Source organism: Pinus tabuliformis, chromosome J (genome assembly GCF_031772625.1).
Source record: "Pinus tabuliformis cultivar Carrire ecotype Pingquan chromosome J, CPIR1, whole genome shotgun sequence".
In the NCBI taxonomy this organism is placed as follows: Eukaryota; Viridiplantae; Streptophyta; class Pinopsida; order Pinales; family Pinaceae; genus Pinus; species Pinus tabuliformis.
Window position 1 is genome coordinate 110,514,178 of NC_142295.1, and position 25,469 is coordinate 110,539,646.

Below are 25,469 nucleotides of genomic sequence, written 5' to 3' on the forward strand. Positions count from 1 at the left end.
ATTAGTTAAAATATTAAACCATAACTATGTTTTTCTTGTAGTTATCAATTTCACATAAAATGTTTAATGTTCAAAATCACATAGAGAACAAAAGATCGACGCGTTTCGAACCTAGATCTAGGTTCATCTCCAGAAAATCTGAAAATTATATCATGAATCATAGAAGCATAAAATCTTAGATAAAATGCTTAAGTTAATTTTATGTCTATCTATAAGTATCATATAAAATAAACAAATTATTTTTTCATTCTCTATTATAAAGGCAAATGGGAAAGCCTTTAGTAAAATGAGATAGTGGAAAATATGAGGGATGCTCATCCGCAAGTGCTTCCCATCTGCAATACACATAAAACAATAATCAATATAACTATTATTTTTAATTTTTTTTCATAATAATAACTATAATATTTATATTATTTAGTTAAATATGTACACAATATTGATAATTTATGAAAAAAATCTTAGTATTAATAACTTGAAGTTTTAATTATTGTAAAATATATGGAAAGAGGAGAAATAAACCTGAATCTTGTGATAAATATGTGAAGAAAAAGTGCCACTTCAAGTCTAGCAAGATGGGACCCTGGACAAAGCCTAGCTCCACCCCCAAAAGGTGAAAATAAGTGATCATTCGATAGGCCCTGAAAATTTAAAATTTAAGTAAAACTTTAGTTATGCAAATATTTTACCATATACACTTTCAATTTAGAGTGATCATAAATATGAACCTACTCGATCCAATTCCCATCTCCATGGACTAAATGTAAGAGCTTCATTGTGGACCTTTTCATCTAGATGGGTTGCAGCCATAAAAGCAAAGACCAACCATCCTTTTGGAATGAGACAATCTATAAAATACATTGATCAAAATTATGTTAATGTCAACAATTTAATACACATGATTAAGTAAAAATATTTAGAAAATGTATGTAACTGTGAATAAAAGCTACCAAATAAACACTCAACAATACCTTTCACTTTAGTGTCTTCTTTAGTTTCTCTAAACACCCCAGGGCTAAAGTTACCTAGTCGAAGTGTTTCATTTATAACCTATAAAGAATGAAATTGAAATCACATCATTTGTATCCATGTTCCATAGTTTGGATCATAAAATAAATATTGATTTTTGTAATGGTTATTAAAAACAAATCTCATCATTCTAATATGTTTAACCATTTTTTAAGAATATCGTTTCTAATAATGTTCTTGTTAATAAAAAACTGAATAGACAAAAAGGGTAACGATTTACATACACATTGAGTGAATTTCATTGATTTATAATCATCCCACTCCAATTTATTATGAGCACCCTTGGATTTTAATATAGCATCACGTTCTTCCTATCATATCAACATGAAATATTTCATTATATATAGTTTTATAAACCAAAACATTTAATAAACATAAAAATTGAAAATAAAAAACTGTAAGCATTTTTATTTGTTCTAATTCCTTTGACCTAGTAATAAGAAATTTGATAACAAATAAATTCTATACATACTTACTTTTATTTGATTTAATGCTTTGGGACAAGTAGTGAGAAACTTGATAGAAAATGTCATGGCCCTCAAAGAAGTCTCATGTCCAGCAAAGAGCAAGAAAAATATAAAATCACAAATAATTTCATCAGAAATAAAACCTTCTTCCAAAAGTTTAGTTAACAAATCATTGTGAACAATGTGAGGATGATCCCTTCTCTCTTTTATCATATTAGAAATCGTTCTTATGAGAATCTCCCTCACCTGCAACATAAAAAAAAAAAAAATTGAAGTTATTTGAATTCTTTAAATCTATACTTTCGTAACTATGAAAACAAGAGTGTTCTAGGTTGTGATGAGTTGTGGCTAAAAAACCCTGCGTGATGTAAAGCCCCTCCTCTTGAAGGTGACCGGAGAATCAATCGGCTCAAGAATAGACTAGGTATGTCTTGCAAAGTTGTAGGTACTGCATGACTATGGACTCTACACTACCAAGATGCTTAACATTTCGCTTGAAAAATCACTGGCTTGATGGATGCTCATAAACGCAGGAGGTGGTAGTCACTGTAGGGTCAATAATACATTGCTTTAAGATTTTTGTTTATAGTAAAGTTCAGCCTTGGCATGTTTGGAATGGGGGTTTCTTATGGTGCTTGATGTCTTCCCTGTCGTGAAACACATTTTTAGGATTGTGGGTTTGATATTTTGGTTTATTTTGGTGTGGTCTGTGTCCCTCCACTGGGCCTAGAAATGCCCATTGTCTTCCTGGATGGCTTATTCACCATATTACAATCGGAGATAATACATATTCTGATGATTTTATTTATTGCCATCTATATATTATTATGCATGATTAGGAATCATTTTCCTCCCTCAACCAGGCGACTAGATGCCTATCTGGACTGATATCCTTTCCCTCGTCTGCCCACACCACAATCGGGGGAAGGGATCTTGTCTGAGTCCTATAAACTATTATACACTCTGCAACGTTGGGTGAATTCTTTCATCATTTCTAGGCCATGCAAGGAATTTGGTTTCAGACTTTGTAATAGGTGGTGGACTTGTCTGGGGTGTTGTTGTTGCTGTTGTTGTGAAGGGTAGATGTCTGGGACTATCTTGCATTGGCTCTGGTCGAATAAGTTGTGTTTCATAAGTGATATTCTATGGGCATTGGTGCATCAAGACTGAATGGGCTATTTCGTCCATTGGTTATTGTTTTCCAGTGAAATTTGAATCTTCCGATGGAGGGTGTTGGGACACCACTTATTTTGAGATGACTTGGGTCACTATCCACATTATTCTCTGACAAGTAGATTCTGACCATTTGGCTATTGGTAATAGTGTTCTTAAGGCCTGGATTGGGAATTTTAATTTTTTAAGTGCACTCATTGGTTCTTTGCCTTTTCGGACTGCGATCTGGTGGTGGTGTCCCTCGTTTGGCGATATGCGGGTATAATGTGGCATGTGTAATACCACTGTGCTTGATGATTGGGGATCCCAAGAGTCACATTACTAGTGGGAGATTTCTGCAGGATACACCTGCTAGTTGGCCTATGTTATGAAACCAGCTCAAGAAAAGATAGAAAAGATAGATCAACGCCTTAGAATTCAGCCTCTTCGAGGGGGAAACCTCCTTTACATTACATAAATGAACAATTCTTGGATGATACAAATGAAAATACCTCCTTTCTATATATAGGAGTCTAAGGGGTCATAACATAATCAGAGCCGACATAACAATAATAATGTAAGGGCACAATAATAACAATAGTGGGCTTCTATGGGGCACAGTAGTAACAATATGGGCACTACATGGGTACAACGATATAATAAGTGGGTTGTACTAATAACAATAAGGGGTTACACTAGTAGTATAGGGGCCTAACATGCCCCTCTCCTTCAAAAAGCGTTGTCCTCAACGCTTGAGTAGTTCTTGATGCTTTTGTATAAAATTCTTGTCCTCCCATGTGGAATCTTCAGTGGGTAAGTTCTTCCACTTGATGAGATACTCTGAAATTGGTCGATTTTGTAGCTGTCGGGTTTTTGTTTCTGTGACTGCTCTAGGTTCCAATATGATTTTTCCTTCCTCTTCAATTTCTAGCAATATTGTTTCAATTGGGATCTTTTGCAACTTTTGAATAAGTGGCCATACTTCTTCGTCCTTCTTCCATTCATTCCTTGCTTCATTTATCCAATCTGGTTGGATAATAGAAATAGCACAAAACAATGCTTCCACATCCTCATCCTTGAAGAGTCTTCCCATTCGGTAAGGTCGCCATTTTTTAAGTGCATGTAGTGTTGCCAACATTTCCTTCTCATAAATAGCTTGCTTGAGATGTAGTAGTAAAAATACCCAATCACCTACATCAAAACATTTTTCACTACGATGTTGATCTACTTGTTGTTTCGTTTGATTTTGCACCGAAATGGCGTTATCCTTTAAAAGTTGGAGAACTTGTTGTTGATGCTCGATGTGATCTTTCACTGCTTGAACCTTTTTCTCCTTGATATGTCCTTCTATATTTAGAGTTTGAGGAGTGGTAGTTTCTTCCAATCCTTTACAAGATATGGTCGGATTCATTTCGTGATGCTCGATGTGATCTTTCACTTCTTGAACATTTTTCTTCTTGATATGCCCTTTTATCTTGATAGTTTGAGGGGTGGTAATTCCGACCAATGAATTACAAGATATGGTTGGATTCATTTCTTCTTTCTCGATGTGATCTTTCACTTCTTGCACCTTTTTATTCTTGATATGTCCTTCTATCTTGAGAGTTTGAGGAGTGGTAATTCTTGCCAATGCTTTACAAGATATGGCCTGGTTCATTTCTTCTTTCTCTGGGGTTGGGTCCTGGTGTATATCCTCTTCTTTTGATGTTTCTTGATCATTTTCTTCCTCCTCTTCATACTCTATGTAAAATAATTTCTTCTCAGTACACTTATGACCTTTAGTGCATTTGCTATCACAATTGTAACAAAGCCCTTTTTCTCTTTTTTCTTCCAATTGCTGTGGTGTAACCCTTGTAGGTTGTGGAAGGCTAGGAGAAACAACACTTCCATCTTTATAGTTGTGAGTGGTAGACTTCCTTGTTGCCATAATTTTACTTTCCATTATGTTGCAAAGCCCTTTTTCTATTTCCAATTGTTGTGGTGTTGCTCTAAAGAAGGTGTTGCTCTTTGTATCCTCATAATGTGCTATCATTTCCTCCGTGAAAATTGACCACGTAACAAGTTGTTTACGAGAACAAAGCCCTTTATACCATAAAAATTGATCCGGTTCTAAATATGAAGATGCAATACATACCTTTTGTAACAGTGGTACACCATGTAGATCAAAATATTGCTCCATCTGAAGTATCCAATTTACCGGATCCTTGCCATCAAACTTCCTCATCTTGTTTTTCTTGATTTTAAGAGCTCGATCTTGAAACGCCTGTAACTCTGTACTTTTGGATCTTTAAGTTTTGAAATTGTGACTTGCAGTAGCCCTCTGCGTCCTCTTTCCAATGCCACAAGTCTGACCCAAATTGGATTCTCCAAGGAAGAGTTATGCAAAATCTCCCACAGTGACCTGATTATAGACTAGTTCAGTAGAGCGAACTTGTACGACATGCCACGTGTCACTGTTTCGACCTTTGGCTTTGAAAAATATATACAAGAAACTAAAGTCCATCCTCTTTCTGTACCTTCTTACGAAATTTCAATCCTATCCCCAGAGAGAAAGTTATGACGATTTTCCCCAGGTCACCTGTTTTGAATGTAATTCAGGAGTTTGCAAAAAGACCAACTTCATCAGATCATATCTCCGCAAATATCACGTGAAAAGCTCTGAAATTCGGACCCAAGGTTCAGCGCGATTTCTTGTCAAATGGGTTTTTTTTGCGACTTCTGAAACGTCACAGAAAAAAAGTTATAGCGAAAATACCACGATGACCTGTTTGGAGCAGCGAAACCCTAGAATCCAAAGCTCTGATACCAAATGTTATGAAACCAGCTCAAGAAAAGATAGAAAAGATAGATCAACGCCTTAGAATTCAGCCTCTTCGAGGGGGCAACCTCCTTTACATTACATAAATGAACAATTCTTGGATGATACAAATGAAAATACCTCCTTTCTATATATAGGAGTCTAAGGGGTCATAACATAATCAGAGCCGACATAACAATAATAATGTAAGGGCACAATAATAACAATAGTGGGCTTCTATGGGGCACAGTAGTAACAATATGGGCACTACATGGGTACAACGATATAATAAGTGGGTTGTACTAATAACAATAAGGGGTTACACTAGTAGTATAGGGGCCTAACAGCCTACCACTCTGACGTGCTTTTATGACTGTGTTTATTCCACTACCTTCGCACACCTTGTCATACATATTAAATGGTCTCCATGATGGACCCTTTTGAGTCGGATACATCGACACACGAAGCATTCATTCGTGCCACGCTGGAGGCAGAATCAAAACAACGAATTTTCTCTGGGTTGGAGCTGGATGGTGGGCCCGTATGCACAAATACTTGGCCCTCGGTGGACGCCCTGAAGGTCTCACCAGGTGGTGGACATGTAACCCCCAGTTCACATGGAGAGCTACACAGCTACAGGGTCATACGTTCCCGGAAACAACATCATACTATCAATATTTCCACTCCGGCGCCTATTCTTGGTTTTAGCTATGATGTTTTGATAGAAACAATCTGTAGAAGAGGGCTCTGGTTGGTAGATGACACTTGGATGGGAGAAGGAGAGATGAGGAGATCGATGGAAACAAAATGGAAGTCTCTTTTGGGATATATGCCTTCAGTGGTACAGTTGATGAATGGATGGTACAGTTTTCATTTCCTTAGCCATGATGATTTAAACAAAATCAAGGCGCTGCCATGGATTAAGGGGAGGGGTTTTTTGGCTCTACACTCATGGTATGTTGGCTTCAATCCCCTTAAGGAGACGCCTAAAAATAAACTAATATGGGTCAAATTTCCAAGTTTACCGATCAAACTCTGGACTCGGCAGGTATTCATGGATATTGGGAATTCGATTGGGAAGTTCATTTACGTTGACCCACAGTGTTTGGGAGCTCAGGATAAAATAATTATTTGGATCTTGATTGAAAAGGAATATAGAGGGGGCTTCCCAGACCACATCGAACTTCTATGGGAGGGCACACATCTGGTGCAAAAGCTGGACTTCTGGGGTGTCCCCTTCCGATGTCTCATATGCCATCACATGGGACATCTCATGGTTCAGTGTCCATGCCGGATGGGTGGACGTCGTATGGCGCACATGCGAACGTTTTATGGGGCGAAGGATAAGGCTAGTGGATGAGCTGCAAAATCAGCGACTGGCCATGAGGCGAATGATTATCCAGGCGGCACGCACCACTCTTCAGGTACACCATCTTTTTCTATACCATTCCCATCCTCTAAATTACATCCTGAGAAATGTGATGATTCCGCACCTATCGTGGTTCCTTCATCTCCCTATACTTCCAATGGTTCTGGAACAACTGCGTCTCATGACATTTCTCTGTCTTGATCGGAAAAGATCCTTCATAATCCCTGTGTTGACCTGCCACATATGGGGATATTGCCACCCCTTCTGATGGCATATGATGCCACCTACGCTTCACACATTACGTACATCCCTGCACCTCCCCCCCCAACCCTTTACTAAACCATCCCCGGTGACTAAGACTCGATCTATTTCGCCTATTTCACCTGTATACTCCCCTACCAATTTGGTGGATAACGACATTGACTTCCTTCTCCAGAAGAAGACCTTGGATTTCCGTACTCTCACGATTCACAAACCTACTGGCTCATTGTCAACCCACATCAGTCCCACCTTGACGGGCAACATCACTGTCCGCCGAAAATAGAGCCGGGATAGTAGACATTTCAGAGGGTGCATAAGGCCCCTTCCTTTCAGTTTGTCTGATTCACATGCACTGATAGATGTCCCCATCGCTTCGTCCATCCCTCCTTGGGCCCTTAGAGCAAATGTGCCCGCTCCTGGGCTGTCATGAATTTCATTCTATATATGAATATTTGGGGTTTGGGGGCTGCTCCAAAATTCTTGGCCCTCAAAGAAATCTTCCTTTCGACCAGCCCCTATATCATCCTTCTTTAGGAAACTATGCACTCGGCTCAACAGGGATTATATATTTTAGGAAGATGCTCCCTGACTGGCATATGGCGACGACAGATGCTGTAGGCCTCTCAGGTGGCTTGGTATCTCTATGGGACCCAAGATGGGTCTATATGAAGGCTTTTTCTTGTTTTGCAGGCATATTAATAGCTAGAAATATCAGAGGACTCTCGGGGTGCATTCATATATTAAAAATTTATGCCCCGTGCAGAGACCGGAACAATTCTGGAGAAACTGGTTGCATATGAGGTTTTGGTACTGGAATCCCTTATCATGGATGGGGATCTGAACTGCACCATTGTGATGGATGAGGTTTGGGTGAGGTCTAGAAAAGTATATTCCATGGTTGATCTAATAAAAGACATCATTGTTGATTACAATTTCATGGATATATGTCCCTCTAAGATTGCTCCTACTTGGGACAATGGAAGGACGGGTGATGGATATGTGGCAAAAAGGAAAAATAGATTTCTTCTACACGAACAATTAGTTGAGAGGCTCGGGTCCATCCAATCGGGCATCATGAATAATTTAATTTCTGACCACATACCCATTATTCTCTAATGGAGGCGAGGGGATCTCAGACATGGGATGCCATTCAAATTTAATTGCTTGTGGTTGGAGGACCCAGAATTTGATACTCTAGTGCAGGATGTCTGGAATATGGACAAGGCACATGATATCTCCCCCATGTTGAATATTCTGGAAAAACTATGGGCCCTAAAGGTGGTGGTAAAAGAATGGGATAGGAGGAAGAAATCCCAAATGAAAAAATATCTAAAAGATATATCTGCGGCATTGGATATACTGAGTCCACAATTGTTAATGCACAATCCCTTGGCATCACTAAGGGCTGAAATACACTCTCTGGAACAAAAAAGAAAACATATCCTACAAATTTGGGAGACTACATGTCGCCTAAAGAGTAGGTCCATATGGATCCAGGAAGGGGATAGAAATACAAAAATTCTCCACATATTTGCCAATCATAGAAGAAAGATAAACTCCATATGGGTTATTATTGACACAGAAAGGAACTGGATACAAAATCAACAGGATATATGTAAAGCGGTTGTCCAACATTTTGAAAAGGCTTATAGTTGCAGAGGGGCAGACTATGCCGAGGATCAAATTTGGGGGGTGGACGTATATCCCACCATGTTTGATGATGATGCAAACACGACCCTATATAAGGAGGTCATGGGGGAGGAAATAATGGGGGTGCTAAAATCTTTTAAAAGAGACAACTGTCCAGGACCTGATGGATGGATGGTCAAACTATTTACACATTTTTTTGACATTTTTCAGGGGGACCTCCTAGCTATGGTGGAAGAATCGAGGATCAGGGGGTATATCCATCCTCATATAAATTCAACCTACATTGCCCTCATTCCAAAAAGGGCATCCTCTGAATCATTCTCGTATTATCGGCCCATTTCACTTTGTAATCTTATATATAAGATTATATCCAAGACTATTGCGGGCAAGATTAAGCACACCCTATCAAAATATATATCTCCCGAACAGTTCAGCTTCTTACAGAACAGACAGATCCACGATGTTGTGGCCATTGCTCAAGAATGCATACATTCGATCCATACCAAAAAACTAAATGTTGTTGTTATGAAGGTCGACCTACAAAAGGCATATGACTACCTAGATTGGGGATATCTGAGGATGGTATTACAAAAAATTGGACTGCGGGTCAGAAATGCGGAATGGATCATGGCTTGCATCACTAATGTCAGATACACTGTTATTATAAATGGATACCCCACTTGTTTTTTTGGGGCTAGACAGGGGCTCAGACAAGGTTTCTCCCTTTCACCATTATTATTCATATTGGTAATGGATGGACTCAGTTTACATATCAAAAAAGTTGTGGCAGAGGGTGATTTTTGTGCTCTGGTTCTGGGATGAGATATCAGGATTTCACATAGTTTCTTTGTGGACGATGTGCTGATTATGGGCATGATCAATAGGTTTGCATGGTTGGATTTATTTCACATCTTCACCAAATTTGGGAATGCCATGGGACTAATCATGAATCTATAGAAGTCTATCATTTTATATGGAAGTTGTGATCTGGAGGACATTGCATACATCCGAAGATTATTTGGGGTGAGGGATGACATATTGGCAGGGGGCATGAAATACTTGGGATATCATATCAAACCCAACAAATACAGGATAAATAACTGGATGTGGTTAGTGGATAGGTACTATAAAAGGACCTTCGGGTGGGAATATAGATGCCTATCATTGGGTGGACGCATTACTCTCACCCAATTGGTGATCACACAATTGGGAGTGTTTTGGGCCCATCTATACTACCTCCCGAGTACCATTATCAAGAATCTTAATAGGATCATGGCAAAATATATCTGGTCTGGATCGACTACCACATACAAATACCATCTGGTTAAGTTGGCCTCCATTACCATTCCAAAAAGACTGGGTGGTTGGGGGATCTTGGATTTGAGGCATTTTGGATGGGCGTTGCTACAAAAAACATTGTGGAGAGGTATTTTTGGGGATGGCATATGGGGGAATATTATTAGACATAAATACCTCAAAGACAAAGATTTTACTGTTTGGATGCGTAGGGAGCTCATTGGGACTACCTCGGGGTCAGCCATATGGCTCAGCTTAAACAAAATCAGGCATAGTTTTATGCAGAACCTGTGTTGGATCTTTGGATCTGGGCACAAGATATTGATCGGACAGGACCATATTCTAGGTATGGGAAGGGATTTACGTCCATCGGATGGACTCATCCAATGTATAAACAATAAGGGTATTTTCTATTGGAACCAAGCCATTAGGCAATGACATGGTTATTTACCTATATGGAAAAGATTGTGGGAGATGGGTCTGGAGGAAATGATGGTACGGGAATGGGAGCAGATCAGGTCCGAGATGAAATTGGTAGGTGTTAGTCGGGAGGCAGGCGAAGATCAGATTGCTTGGTTTGGAAAAATGAAGGAAGGAGGCATAGTGGTGGCAGATGTCTATAATACTCTCTGCAACCATGAGGTACACAACTCAGAGGTATGCTGGTTTTATAAGTTTTGGAAATCTAGAATTCCTATTAAGATCATTTTATTTCTTTGGCTTGTTTGGAAAAACAAGAACTTGACATGGGAAAACCTACAAAAGAGGAACTGGCAGGGGCCAGGGGTATGTGTACTATGCAGGAATGCGACAAAAGACAATGTCCATATATTTATGAGATGCCCCGTAACTATACAAATCTGGAGCTATATTGCTTGGAACATTGGTTTTCCACACAATCAATATGATAGCATCATTGATTGTTTGTGCTGGTGGAGCAAACAAAAATCCCAATGGAAGGCAATCCCATTAACGTTTTTTGGAAACTATGGAGATGCGCAATATAATTATTTTTGGGGATTATAGGGAAAATGAAACACATGTGATTGATCGCATTATTGGATGGTATACCTTTGAAAATGACTACAACAGTGGCCCCAAGAGGTCAATACGTAGGAAGACAGGCCCAAGAAATGACTACCTGATGGGGTTCTTTGATGACACAGCACAAAGGGGCACATGTGGGTGTGGTTTCTGGATCATTATATCAAGGGAACAAGAATACTAGGTCCACTAGGGTGTTGGTAGGGGCACAAATATGAAGGCAAAAGCTATGGCTTTATGGGGACTCCTTTGGTTCTCTTCTTATCTGAACATTCCCTCCATCCACATTTATGGAGACTCACAAACTATCATTGACCATGTACGGGGCAGCACTAAAATAAATCAACCACTGCTACATGGATGGCTCAGACAAATTGAGACCATTTGGGGATCTCTTAGAGACTCAACGATTCAGCACATTGGATGGGAATTCAACCAAAATGCGGACAACATGTCAAAGATGGGGTTACTGGATGCACTGGACGGGATGCATATTGAGATTAAGTTGGGTGACAACATAATGGACGTTGGGATCCTTCCACTCCCGAGATAGCATTCCATCGTGGATGGGATTTTATCAACTGAAATTTGTTTTTTTGTTTTTTTTTTAACTTTCTCCGGAAGGCGTTTTGAGGCTGGTTTTATTTTGCTTTTGTATTTGCATAGTTTATATTATGAGATGATAAGTTTTTGATAAAAATAGGACATCTAAAAATGTTGCACATTTTTATGTTTTAATTTCCTCTTAGTACATAAAAAGTTATATTAAAAATGTCTACATATAATTGGCATAAATATATAGATTAACATAACAAAAAATTGAAGTAAAAATATATATACTTTGTAAATTTCGAGATATATGTACTGTTTTTTATCCTCATATATAAAAACAATGTTTTTTTCTTATTGGTAAAAAAACCCATGAAAACAAAGTTAGAGCGCAGTAAAATGAAATTCATTAAAGCTTTATTTTGACAGCTATAAAGCTTATTCAAGTGTATTTTACAATTTTCATGAAAGAGACACTTACCTTAAGCCCCTTTGCATAGGTGGAACCTGGAATTTTGATGGGGATAGCCGCCACCGCATTGGTATAGTCAACGAATAGTTCACAAATCTCACTTGTCTCTTTTGAAGGAGATAAGTTGAGTAGTTGTTTGACCATCAAATTAAGAACCATCTGCAACAAATTAAGTTGCAAGATGTTATTATGGGTTGAATTATTAAAAAAAATTAAATTATAGATTTAAAAACCATTTTAGAATGTGATAAAAATTATTTGAATTAATTAAATAAATCGTAAAATATTCTCACACATTACTAACTATATTACAGAAAACATTACTAACTATATTACAGAAAACATTCGGCCTGGAGTATGCCGTAAAATTGCTTCTGCTTGGCTAAGAGCTCGTCTTCCTCGGACGTAAGGAAACAGGTTAACGGCCCAAGACCCAGAGGCATCTGGCAGGAGTGAAAGCCTGCTCCCTTACGGACCACCAGCGGGTTATTACAGGTGGCGTGGTTTTCCTTGATAACAGTGATGAGTCAAACCGACATTCGCGGATAGCAGCCAGAGATGGCTGTCCTCACTGTTGGTTTGACACCTGAGTTTGATAGGTTTTGCCACCTTCGGAAAAAAAAAAAAAAATAAATAAAATAAAATAAAATATTACAGAAAACATGAATATGAAACTGGCTTACCTGGTGACATTCATTCTCCAGAGAAATTTCCTTCTGGTCTGCCCATCTATTCAGCGTGGAGTGCACGAGATTCTGGATCTCCTCCATGAAATCGAATTTCAGCCTCTCAAATCTCAGCAATTTCACAGCTATTCCATGGAGCTTCCTCTGCAGATCGCCATGCACCGAGAGCAGCCCGTAGTCGCCCATCAAAGCCTTTGCTGCCTTTGGGTAATGGGCTTGAAAGAACCTCCCCTCGTTTTGTAGAACAAACTTGTTGAACTGGGGATCCACTGATACGACTGCTGGGCTTCCGAATAAATGAGATATGAAAATGTCTGAATCGTATCTGTTATGACAATATCAACATGAATTCTATATTAATATTAATGCCCATGCCCAGTTGTACGATATAGTGTTATTTTTATTTTGGGATGGAGTGTAGGTATCCCTGTGTAGATTTGGCAGTCAAATGTCACCGGAGATGGGTCTCTTGTCGGAAAAACAAGGGGCCTCATACACCAATTTGGTCTCTGGAGGTGTTAGACTAAACAATGCAGAGCGGAAATAAAATAAACAAATATACACAGCACAAACAAAATCACAAAACCATAACACACAGATTTAACGTGGTTCACCCAACCAATCGGCTACGTCCACCAGAACAGAGGCATCGACAATCTTATTATTCAAAGGAGATTACAACAGTTCTAATTCTTCACACATACTCTCAGCTCATCCTATTTTCTCTACACACCCCCAATCCTCTACGGGATTACATTTCTATATAGCTGGAGCATAAAACTGAATCATAAATTCTCACAACAAATATAGGATGCATTAACTCCTCCTCAAAAATACTGGAGCTAATATAGCAACTAATCCTATTGTTGTCACATACATGAGATTTTTCTAAAAAATCTCAACATGAGGTGGGTCCCTTGTCTCATAAACAAAAGGGTCTCATAAGCCAATTTAGAGTGAACTTAAAATTGGATAATAATAATAATTATTATTCTCAACTTATCTTTTCCAAAAAAAAAAAAACCTATATACCACAAACAAAAAGGTCTCATAACCCAATTTAGGGTGAACTTAATAATAATAATACTTCTCAACTTATCTTTTCAAAAAAAACTTTTATTTATAATTTTAAATTATTTTTTTATTTAAAAAAAAATGACATAATATAGAGTATTTGTGTAAAAACAAAGTTTTTAACAACGACATGTTTTGGAGTTTTTTTAACTGATGGGTGAAATCTTAATATTTTCTGATTTGATTTTTTACTTTGTTATAGATTTAATCTGAAAAATCCTTAGAATTCTCAAATTGTGAAAAACTAGCGCTCAAATTGTGAAAAATTCACAACTCAAATTTATGATTCCAACATATTTTTACTAAATTCTAGGCGTCAACATAAACCTAAAAAAACATCTCCAACACCTATATAGACTAAAATACCCATTAGGTATATTTTAGTGCTAACTTAACTAGATTGTACTACACACAATGATAAAAATGCAATAAAGTTACATAAGTCCCAAAGATATAGTCCAATGGTTAGGTGGGGAAGTTTAATTCTCACAATTTTGTGGTCAAAAAGTGAACAAGACTATATATACCTGAGAACATAAATAAATAAATAAATAAAATAAAAAAAATAATAATCAATATAGACATTAAATATTTTGTCCACAACACTGTGAGTCTTAGTCTTAGACCATATTGCATTAATTCATTGTAATTTTACCAAAAAAGAAAATCTTTATAAGCATTAAATATCTTATCCATAAGACTAAATATTTTGTCCATAACACTTTGAGTTTTAGTCTTAGACCATATTGCATTAATTCATTGTAATTTACCAAAAAAAAAATCTTTATAACCATTAAATATCTTATCCATTAACTTGTCTGACGATGAACCACATTAGTTGGTTCGAAACACGTCGACAAATGTCTCTCTTTGTGTGATTTACGCCGAAGTTCTACTTATAAATATTATGAATCACAGAAACCTCAATTCAACAAAAGACTAACACTATCTATCTGGTTCCTAGACCATATTATATTTTCGATTGCCATGTATCCGGTATTAACTTTATTTTCTTTCCATCAAAATTTGATAAATCTAAAATTAAAATGAATTTAAACCATATTAATAAAAATTATAAACATACAAAAAACAAACAGAGCACCTCAGCTTATTTTACCTTTTAACTCTGTCGTCGATGAATTTCCTGGGATAATTGCTGGTCATGGAGAGATAATAACTGTAGGTTTCGCCAATCAGCGGCCATCCAGTTGACCCAGGAGGCAGATGTACCTCCTGATTAGTCTTTCTCTGGCCTTTTTGGACATTCCACCACCTGTGAATAAGGTGGAGGAGCGCCACCGCTGCGGTAAACACCACCAACAGTAATGATATTTGGTCTGCCATTGGCGCCTCGTTCTCTGATCTTGGAGAACTTTTGCCCTCGGTGGCCTCTTTATATCAGAGGCTAGCTGAATATATCAGCGGCTGGCTGTCAACGTTGATGTGGAGATCTCACTGGATTCGATTTTTTTCGCATTTGAGATAATTTATTATTATTTACATGAATAAAAGAAAAATGAGTTATTTTTAAAACAAGATTCCATTGCAAGCGGCTTGCCTTTTATTTAATATTTTTTTTGTTTTTTATAAATTAAATAAATTATTTGAATAGGGAGATTATTTAATCTATTTAAATATCACATGTTAATATTAACGTAAAAAAAAATATTTTAATGTTTACAAAATATTTCAATGTCTAACAACAAAAAATAACTACTTATTAAATATGTGTGATTTAAAATATATATTTTAATATCAATATTAAATAAAATAATTCAATATATTATATATGATTAAAAAAATCTAGTGGTTAAGAACATACTTTTCATCTAGAAGTTATAGGTTCAAAACTTCTAGATTCAAAATTAGAACATGTTTTAGACTTTATGATGGATAGTATACATAATTCAATTGTGTAAGGGAATCTATTTATTATATATATTAGGAGTCTTACTTTGAACAAATAAATATTTAGATGTCATACATAAATTAATTGTGTAAGGGAATCTATTTATTATATATATTATGAGTCTCACTTTGAATAAATAAATATTTAGATGTCCTTCTCAAGTAACATTGAAATAAATATTTAGATGTCCATGTGAAGTAACATGGAAATTTACAAAGACATATATATGGAGATAAATATTTAGATGTCAATGTGAAGTAATATATATATATATATAATTTTGAGCGTGAGTAAGATATATATTTCTAATACTTTTTTAAAAATGATTTTTTAATAAAAGAAATAAGAGGGAGACATAATTCACTCAATTATTAATGCATAGTTAATGGTATTTAAAAAATATTAATAATAATAATGAAATAGAATGTGAGTCATAAATAAAGTATTTCAATATATAGGGTTAAGTAACATTGATAGGGCTTGTGTTGCCCTTTTTATACTTGATCATTAAATGAAACTACCATAGAAGCCTCATCCATTTAAAATGCTTGGTATGTTGTAGAGTATTATAGAGGTTGATGATTTGTGTGGATTACTATCTCCTTTCTCATCATGTATTGTTTCCAATTCTTAATAGTTTGCATTAGGGCATAGAGTTCCTTGTTGTAGGTGGAGCAGTTAAGAATTTCCCCATGAAATACTTCATAATGGTAGCATACAATTTTTGTTCCCTACGTCAAGATTGCTCCCATAGCATACCACTCGCATCTATCGCTCCTTTGAAGGCCCGTTGAGAATTTGGTAATGCCAAAATTTGTGCTTGTCTCATCTTTTTCTTTAGCTCCTCAAATTCCCCACTAGAAACTCTTCCCATTCACTGTTATGAAGTGGAGTGGAGTGGTGTTGTTACTGCTGAAAATGAGGCTATGAATTTCCTAAGGTATTGTGTTGCCCCATCAAAACTCCTGACCTTAGAAATATTAGTAGGAAATTGTTGAAAATAGCAACAAGAAATGCTAAAAATAGCACTACTATAAATAGCATTTTGGGATACATTCCAATTTTAATTAGTCCCTAAACTAAAATTGAGAATTAAAATTCGAATTTGATCTTAGCAGCTGTTTGTAAAATAATTAATTAATTCATCTTAAGTTAATTAGTTGTAGAAAATCAAACATGAAGTCTATGTGAAGACATGCAACAATTTTTCCATTGATTGAGGAAGTTATCTCTTGATTCAAGGAGATCAGGATGAGTTGCACTTTGAGTTGTAATTAGTTAGCTTAGTTAACTGAGTTAAGTCCAGTTTCAAATAGTTGTTGAACTAATTATGAGTTCAGTTAGTTAATGTATGCATGCATGTAACTGCTGCACTTCAGATAATTAAATATTCTCTCATAAATAACTTATGCATGTTAGTTCAGACAGAGACCCAGTTGAGATCATATGATGGGACAATGTACTATCAGTTGTAGGAATATTCCATGGAGGATATCTCTTGCATGTAGAAGGAATTCATTCCTTGGAGATTGCGTAGTTACTTTTGGGTTTGATGACTGTGTGATGAGGCCAATTCATACTGGTGGCAGCATTGGACCCCAAAGAAAACTGTGCAAGGAAGTAGGAGGCTTGGAGGGCTGAGGAAAGGCATATCTTGTGTCTATTCAGTCTGTGACTTGTATTGTTGGATTGTACTGAGAGAAGGATAGATTGTGAGTTGATGCTTTGTGTAATCTGAACATATTTCCACTTGTATGATAATACAGAGATTGGGGTTTTTAGCTGAGGCTTTCCCCAGAGTATTCTTCTGTGTTCATGTGTGATTTCTTTCTCATTCTCAGTTATATGTGTTCTATTTGATCCTGCTGAAAATCGATTAAACTTCCGTAAGTTTGTTGTAGAAGTAGATTTTGTATTTTGCTTTAGTATACTGCATAATCTGTTGATCTACAATGAGAAAATCTATAGAAATGACCATTTCATAATAGCCTCCATCTTGGTAGGATCTATCTTCATCTCTCCTCCACCTATCAAATATCCCGTATACACCAAAGACTATTGTGCAAACTCACACTTCTTGAGATTTGCTAGCAATTGGTGCTTCTTTAATGTCTCCAACACCTGCGTCAAATGTGAGATGTGTTCTTCCAAGGTAGCATTGTATACCAGTATATCATCCAAATAGACAATAACAAATGAATCTATAAAAGGGCACAATATATTATTTATTAATCTCATAAACATAGCTCATGCATTGCATAGGTTGAATGACACGAATAACCACTCATACAAACCTTTCCTAGTTATGAAGGTGGTCTTCCAGGTATCTTTTTCTATGGCTCAAACCTAGTGATATTGAAACTTTAAGTCCAACTTAGTGAAGTATTTTTCTTGTTGCAACTGATCTAGTAGATCATCAATTCTGGGAAGGGGGTACCTATTCTTGAGCATAATTTCCTTCAAAGCCCTATAATCTATATGCATTCGTCAAGTACCATCCTTCATTGGCACAATGAATGATGGGCGACCCAAATGGTGATGTACTCAGTCGAATGACACCCTATTCCAGAGGTTGCTACAACCATTAATTCACCTCGCTTCTATAATAGACTACCTATACAACCCAATGTTTGGTAATGGGGAGTTCAACAATAGATGGATCTTTTGCTCCACTTATCTCTTGGGTGGTAGCCATTTAAGCTCCTAAAACACATCCATATATGCCTATAACAACTCTTCTAATTGTTGTTTTTGTTTCTTAATACACCCCTTCAGGGATGCCTTTTCTCTTACTCACTCTTGTACATACTGATTTTCTCTTAAAAATAGTAAAACATAGTTCTTGATTGAATTGATCAATTTCTTGGCTTTATTGGAACATACCATAGAAATTTTCAACTTGCCTTTGTGTGTGTTGATGGTGAATGATTTCCCATCCTTTATGAGTCGATATTGTTTGGCTCTTCACATTAAGATTCCATCCCACATGCACATGTAGGGACTCCCAAACACCATTGCACATACATCAAGGGGAACTACATCTAGTTCTACTTCATCAATGGAATCAACATTGATAGCAAATTTAATTTTGCATTATTTTTTTACCTTTATCTTTGCATCCTTATTTGCCCATCCCAGTGGAAATGGGCTTGGTTGATCACAAATTTCCAATCCAAATTTTTTAACCAAATCTACTACAGTGAGATTCGCTTGCGATCCTAAGTCAAACAAAGTATCAATCTTGGTCTTTCTAACTTATATATTTAAATGGAAGAGCCGAGTCTTCTCATTCTCTTCTTGTTTATGAAGGCTACTAAGATTCACCTCCTTTCGCATTGATGAACAAAAGGTCTTCTATCCATGTCTGAGTTGCATACAACCTGGTTGCTTGAATTAGTGGCCATGAGATTCTTCTTCTTATTATATTTCTTTTTGGTATTCGAGTTAAGTTATGGATGCAACTTCTAGCACTTCTCCTTTGTATGACTTTCAATGTTACAGTGGTTGCTGAGATCTTTGAACTAGTATGTCGTGGCTATCGTCTTTTTATCTTTTCCCCCTTTCCACTTCTTCTTCCCTTCCTTAGAAGCATTCAAGTTCTCCTTCTACTTCGTTCCACTTGATTTCCCTTTCTTCAAGCCTAGAATTCTCTAGGTATTGTTATTGTATACGAGCCTCATCGATCAATCTGGGTTTGAACAATATCACTTTATTTCGCAAATGGTTGTGTAGACCCCCTAGATACTTGAGGAGTGAATCTAGGCTCTTTGGGGAGTTACCCAACATTATGGTCCTCTTTCTAAATTATGTGGTGTACTTATGTACATTCTGTTGTTTCTTTTTCCTGAAGCAATGTCATAGGATTCATTAGCCCTCTACATACTTGATAGTGTAAAATTGTGATTTTATGAGGGTTTTAAAGCCCTCCCACTTAGTCACTAGAGGATCTCCCTCCAACCTCAATGTCTCCATGTGGATTTCCCACTAGGTTAGGGCGTGGCCCTTTATTTTCAGCCACATTAATGAAATCTTTTGTTTTTCTTCTATATGATGATAATTAAAATAAATTTCTAATTGTTGCAACCAGTGATTTAGCTTCAGAGTGTGGATCTCACCTTGGTATTTCTTGATATCAACCTTCACTTCCATTTTAAACATAAACTGTGAATGATCCATCGCACTTAAATTAGGTTTATCATTTTTAGGTCCTTTCTTCTGCTCATTCTCTGTTTCTTCCCAATATATTGATATCCCCTCTAGTAATACCTCAACATTAGAAACCCCATCTTCTTGGAATATCTTGAGCCTATTAGCCAGGTTTGCTAAAGTTAATAAAATTTCTTTTGATTATGTTTTCCTCTGGAACCTGAACGAATAAAATTATAAAGGAAAGGCCAAGTGATCATAGAACAATAATCCGAAAATATCCATTTCAAATATCCTCATATCAGACGAAATTCCAGGAGAAAACAAAACTGGGGATGTAGGTGCAACTATTTTTGTGGTTTCTAGGGTTTTTGATGAAGGAAAATGGATGATGAAAGATGTTGAATTATTGAAGAAACAAATGGAAAATAACCCTCCTGGTAAGCTCAGGCACTACGAGGCCATTGCCAAAGCTTTTTTTGTGGTTTTAAGGGTTTTTGATGACGAAGAATGGACAAATGCTACGAAGCCATTACCAAAGCTTTTTCTGTTCTTTTTAGGGTTTATAAAGACAAAGAATGGGTGGCAGAGGATGTTGAATAGCTGAAGAAATCCCTCAGAAAAGACATTTGCATTGAAATCCAAGAATTTATAAATAACATTTTTTTTTTTAAATTATGTTTTTCAAGCCTTGAATGAAGAAACATAAACGTAAACAACTTTACATAAGAAAAATTAAAGTAATTTTCATAGCACGTAATAATGAGATTTAAGAAGATGGAGACATTACTAATCTTTCTGAGTGCAAACTTCTGAGATTCATAATATTTATAATGAGATTCTTCAAGTAAATCACATTGAAATTATTCAAATCAACAAGTTTCAAACCACTTAGTGCATCATCAAGGCAAAATGGATCAATGTGAAATTTTTACCTGAAACAATCTCTTTATAAACATTGCTATATTGTCCATGAATCCTATGACAGCCATGTCATGCATAATAATAAAATACGGGGCCTTATATTTTGCCTCAAGGAAAACCCACGTGGGCAATACCTTAGAATCTCACGATCTACAATAATTGTGCTCATTGGTGGAGTTGCATGGTTCTTCGATATCTTTAATTATTATGTTGATGGAGATGACGAGGAAGCTTTGAGCAAGGAATTGCAGCTAGATGCCAAGGTTTGAATCTCTTTTAGAGGGCTTTTGAGCATTTGGTTTAAGAAAAACCTTATTTGGAATTAAAAGTTTTTGGGTTTAGATATTTTGATGCCTTACTAGAGCGAGGACTTCATTTTTCTAACGTTTTAATTTTTGGTCGAATGTTTTTAAAATGAAGGGTTTTGGGTGGGTTTTACATTTGGGATTACACGTATTTTATTTCGATGTTAGGATGAATAAAAGGGGTCGGTTCTTGAAGGTATGTTATGTTTTTTTAGTTGTTAGGATCAACTAATGAAAGCTAGATGGAGACCTTATTAATTTTGTGATAGTTATAGTATGTATAATAATAAAATGCAAAGCATTTTAGTATTAATTTTATCAGTTTTGATTTATCTTAACTCTAGACTTATCAAGTGTAGAGAGAATCAAATATCTCAAGATGCAAAATTCTTTTATTGAGTGTAAAGAAGAAAAATTTGTGTCTTGAGAGATTTAATTCCTCTGGGCACTTGATAGATAAAGAGTTAAGATGGATCTCAGCTAGTGTACTACACACATTAATAAAAAACATATTAAAAAACAAAACAAAACAACAAAGCTTATTTTACCTTTGCTCTCTCTCGTCGATGAATTTCCTGGGACGATTGTTGGTCATGGAGCGATAATAAATGTAGGTTTCACCTATCAATGACCATCTAGTTGAGCCAGGGGCAAATGTCCTCCTGATTCTTCTCACTATTACTCCTTTTCTAGCCTTTCTAGACATTCCACCACCTATGAATAAGGTGGAGGAGTGCCACCACTGTGGTGAGCACCACCAATAGTAATGATACCAGTGGATATTAATTTTGAACTTGGAGAAGTTTTAGCCCTGGTGGGCTCTTTATGGTGCTCGATTAATTAATGAGATTGATGGCTAGATGAATATTTTACCGGCTTGCTCTAATGTTGTTGTGGAAATCTTGTTGGATTCCATTTTTTTTGTATTTTAGATAATTTATTTATTATTATTTACATAAATCCAAAAAGGATGAGTAGTTTTTTTAATACATAGATTAAATAAACTATTATAAATTATTTAAATATTTAGGTGAACTAATATCAACTTATGTTGAAGTATAGAAAAATATTTTAATGTTCACTATACCAGAATATTTCAATGCCCGAAAATAAGAAATAATTAAAAAAAAAAACATATTAAGAGCATGTGTTTTAAAAAACCTAATGTTTAAGAGCATGTGTTTCCTCCTTAGAGGTCATAGCTTCAAAATTAGAACAAGTAGAGTATGTATGTATTCATAAACTTTATGATGTGAAGTCCAAGTGAAGTAACATAGAAATTTACAAAGAGACACACACACATACACATATATATCTATTATTTGAGTCTCACTCTTACAAAATAAAATATTTAGATGTCCATGTGAAGTAACATAGAAATTTACAGAGATAACTATATATATATTATTTTGAGTGTGAGTAAGATGTATATTTCTTATACTTTTTAAAAATATTTTTAATACTTGATTTAAATAAACTATTATAAATTATTTGAATATCCATGTTAACTAACACACACACACACACACACACACACACACACACACACATATATATGGGGCGCCTCAAAGAAACTCCATAGGGAAACTAGGATATAGCCCAAACAATGGGCAACCACACATGAATCTAGCAATGCCAAAATGTACCTAACTAGCAAGATAACATGTTGGGAGATTCTGGATCTCCTCCTTCTAAATCTCCTCCCTAAAATTGAATTTTTATCTCTCAAACCTCAACAAATTCACCACTATTCAATGGAAATTCCTTTGAAGATCGCCATGTTGGGAGATTCTGGATCTCCTCCTTCTAAATCTCCTCCCTAAAATTGAATTTTTATCTCTCAAACCTCAACAAATTCACCACTATTAAATGGAACTTCCTTTGAAGATCGCCATGTTGGGAGATTCTGGATCTCCTCCTTCTAAATCTCCTCCCTAAAATTGAATTTTTATCTCTCAAACCTCAACAAATTCACCACTATTCAATGGAACTTCCTTTGAAGATCGCCATGCACCGAGAGCAGTGTATAGTCACCTATCAAAGCCTTAGTGCCTTTGGGTAATGAACTTGAAAGAACCTCCCTTGGTTTTGTAGAACAAATTTGATGAATTGGGGATCCATTAATACAATTGCTTGGCTTCCAAATAAATGGGATATGAAAATGTCTGAATCGTATATGTTATGTTAATATCCACATGAATTTCATATTAATGCATAGTATTTTCTCATGGTTTTGATAATTATTAGGATTAATTTTGACTAGGGAATGATAGCTAGTGGTTAGGGCACATAGTTTTGTGGTCCATGGTATAATACTAGTTGTATTTGGATGGAAAAAGGCTTATAAATAGGCTTATTAGTCTCCATTGTAAAGTGCCATGGGTTGAGCAAGTGTGGGCTTTCCTGCCATTGCATGGGGCTCGTGACCTTGACGTTTTGATCAAAGATTTAATTTAAGTTCGAGTTTTCCTAGGATAAATATACATATGATTGTTTCTATTTTGTGTTCATGATTATAGCTATTTACCTTGTCTTTTATACATGTCAACCCAACTGATATGTTAACAATTTTTTTCCAAGGAATAAGTAAGATATTTTTAAAACCCTCCCTAACATGTTGCAAAGATGATATAAAGAGACTTTGGAAAAGGATCAGTAACAAAGAGAAAGAAATTTGTATATAGTCTCAACTGGGAAATTGCTGCATGTGAAACCAAATAAATAAATAAAATAAACTTATACTATAATATTATGACTTGAAACTTCTCCAAAAATCTATAAACATAGTTTTGGGATTGCAGTTTTAAACCAATAATTTTCATAACACAATATATTGCATAATATTTTAATATTGGTTAAATATTTATAAATTTTATTGACCAGTAAAATCGAAAATATTTATAAATTTTATTGACTAGTAAAATAAAAAATAATCTACAATCGAATAAATAATGACCATATTTTAATATTATTTTAACCAAACAAACTCCTGTCACTACACATTGTTAAAAGAAAACCCCTCTGTACTAGAGAGTGATAAAAGTTAAAAAAACCAAGCAAAATAAACCTCATAGTTTATTTTACCTTCGTCTCTGTCGTTGATGAATTTCCTAGGACGATTGCTGGTCATGGAGCGATAGGAACGGAAGGTTTCGCCAATCAACGGCCATCCAGTGGATAAGGAGGGAGATGGGCCTCCTTAGTTTTCTTATTATCAGTGTTTTTTTTTTTTTTTTTTCGGCCCTTCTTGATATTCCATCACCTTATTCACCTATGTCTGTTTGATTCCCGAATATTTAGGGAATATGCAATCGAATTAATCGTAAGCATCATTAAGTTGACTGCAGATTCCCCTAGTATTCGAGAATCGGATAGACATGGGCACCGTCAATTTTTTGACCTCGAATATTCAAAAAATCTGCAATCAAATTAAACTCACTCGTGAGCACTAATGATACTTGGTCTGCCATTGGCGCCTCCAATGGATATTGATTCTGATACTGGAGAACTATTACCCGGGGTGGGCTCTTTATGCTTCTAAATTTAATTACTGATATTGATGGCTAGTTGTCGATATCAGCGGCTTGCTGGTTAAGCCAAAATTTGTCATATTCTAGATAATTTATTTATTATTATTTAAAGATCCAAAAGATTGAAATGGATCTTTGGGGGAGGCCCCCAAGATTTGAAAAATTGAAATTGTGAGAAGAAAAAGAGTAGAATTCCCAATAAACAAAACTACAAAGAATTCTTTTATTAAAACAAATAATAACTGTAAGGACTACATTGTGATGGACAATTTGTCCTTTTACAAAATGCGACTTGTTACTTATAGTATTTTTCAGTTACAACACCACGGGTCAATTCCATGGGTGAATGAATACCATGGGTAGATGTCACAATACCACGGGCCAATTCCATGGGTGAATGAATATCATGGGTGGATGTCACAATACCATGGGCAAATACCATGGGTGAATTAATACCATGGGTGATGTCACTTACAATACCATGGGTGAATAAATACCATGGGTGGATGCCACTTATAATACCATGAGTAAATTCCATGGGTGGATGAATAACATGGGTGGTTGAATACCATGGGTTGATGCCATTTTCCATTCGGATCATGCCATCTGCCAACCTAACAATACCAACAAAATAGTAAACTAAAACTATGTTTTTTATAATTGTTATATTCACATAAAATGCTTAAGTTAAAGTTATTTTTATTTATAAATATTACATCAAAATAAAAAAAAAATTTCTTCATTCTCCATCATAAAGGAAAATGGGAAAGCCTTTAGTCAAATAAGGTAATAGAAAATATGAGGGACGA

At 35.9% G+C, this 25,469-nt stretch overlaps 1 protein-coding gene across 1 annotated transcript; it reads right to left on the minus strand.

Moving 5' to 3' along the window:
- Positions 1 to 714: 714 nt before the first annotated feature.
- Positions 715 to 15,236, minus strand: LOC149225775 (abietadienol/abietadienal oxidase-like). The gene is made up of 7 exons (XM_089380014.1): positions 14,964 to 15,236; positions 12,770 to 13,097; positions 12,096 to 12,245; positions 1,506 to 1,742; positions 1,254 to 1,340; positions 972 to 1,050; positions 715 to 848 (listed from the first exon to the last, which is right to left on the minus strand). Exons 1-7 carry the CDS (start codon positions 15,188 to 15,190, stop codon positions 715 to 717), a joined length of 1,242 nt encoding a protein of 413 aa, XP_089236140.1. The 5' UTR covers positions 15,191 to 15,236.
- Between the last annotated feature and the right edge of the window lie 10,233 nt (positions 15,237 to 25,469).

What these genes read in the sequence shown, in the direction of transcription:
- LOC149225775 (XM_089380014.1), bottom strand. Translation starts at nt 15,190, where the DNA reads ATGGCAGACCAAATATCATTACTGTTGGTGGTGTTTACCGCAGCGGTG. An exon ending in TGGAGAATGAATGTCACCAG is followed by an intron (nt 12,246 to 12,769) that starts GTAAGCCAGTTT and finishes AATTTGTTGCAG; the next exon opens with ATGGTTCTTAATTTGATGGT. An exon ending in CAATGAAATTCACTCAATGT is followed by an intron (nt 1,051 to 1,253) that starts GTATGTAAATCG and finishes CATTCTTTATAG; the next exon opens with GTTATAAATGAAACACTTCG.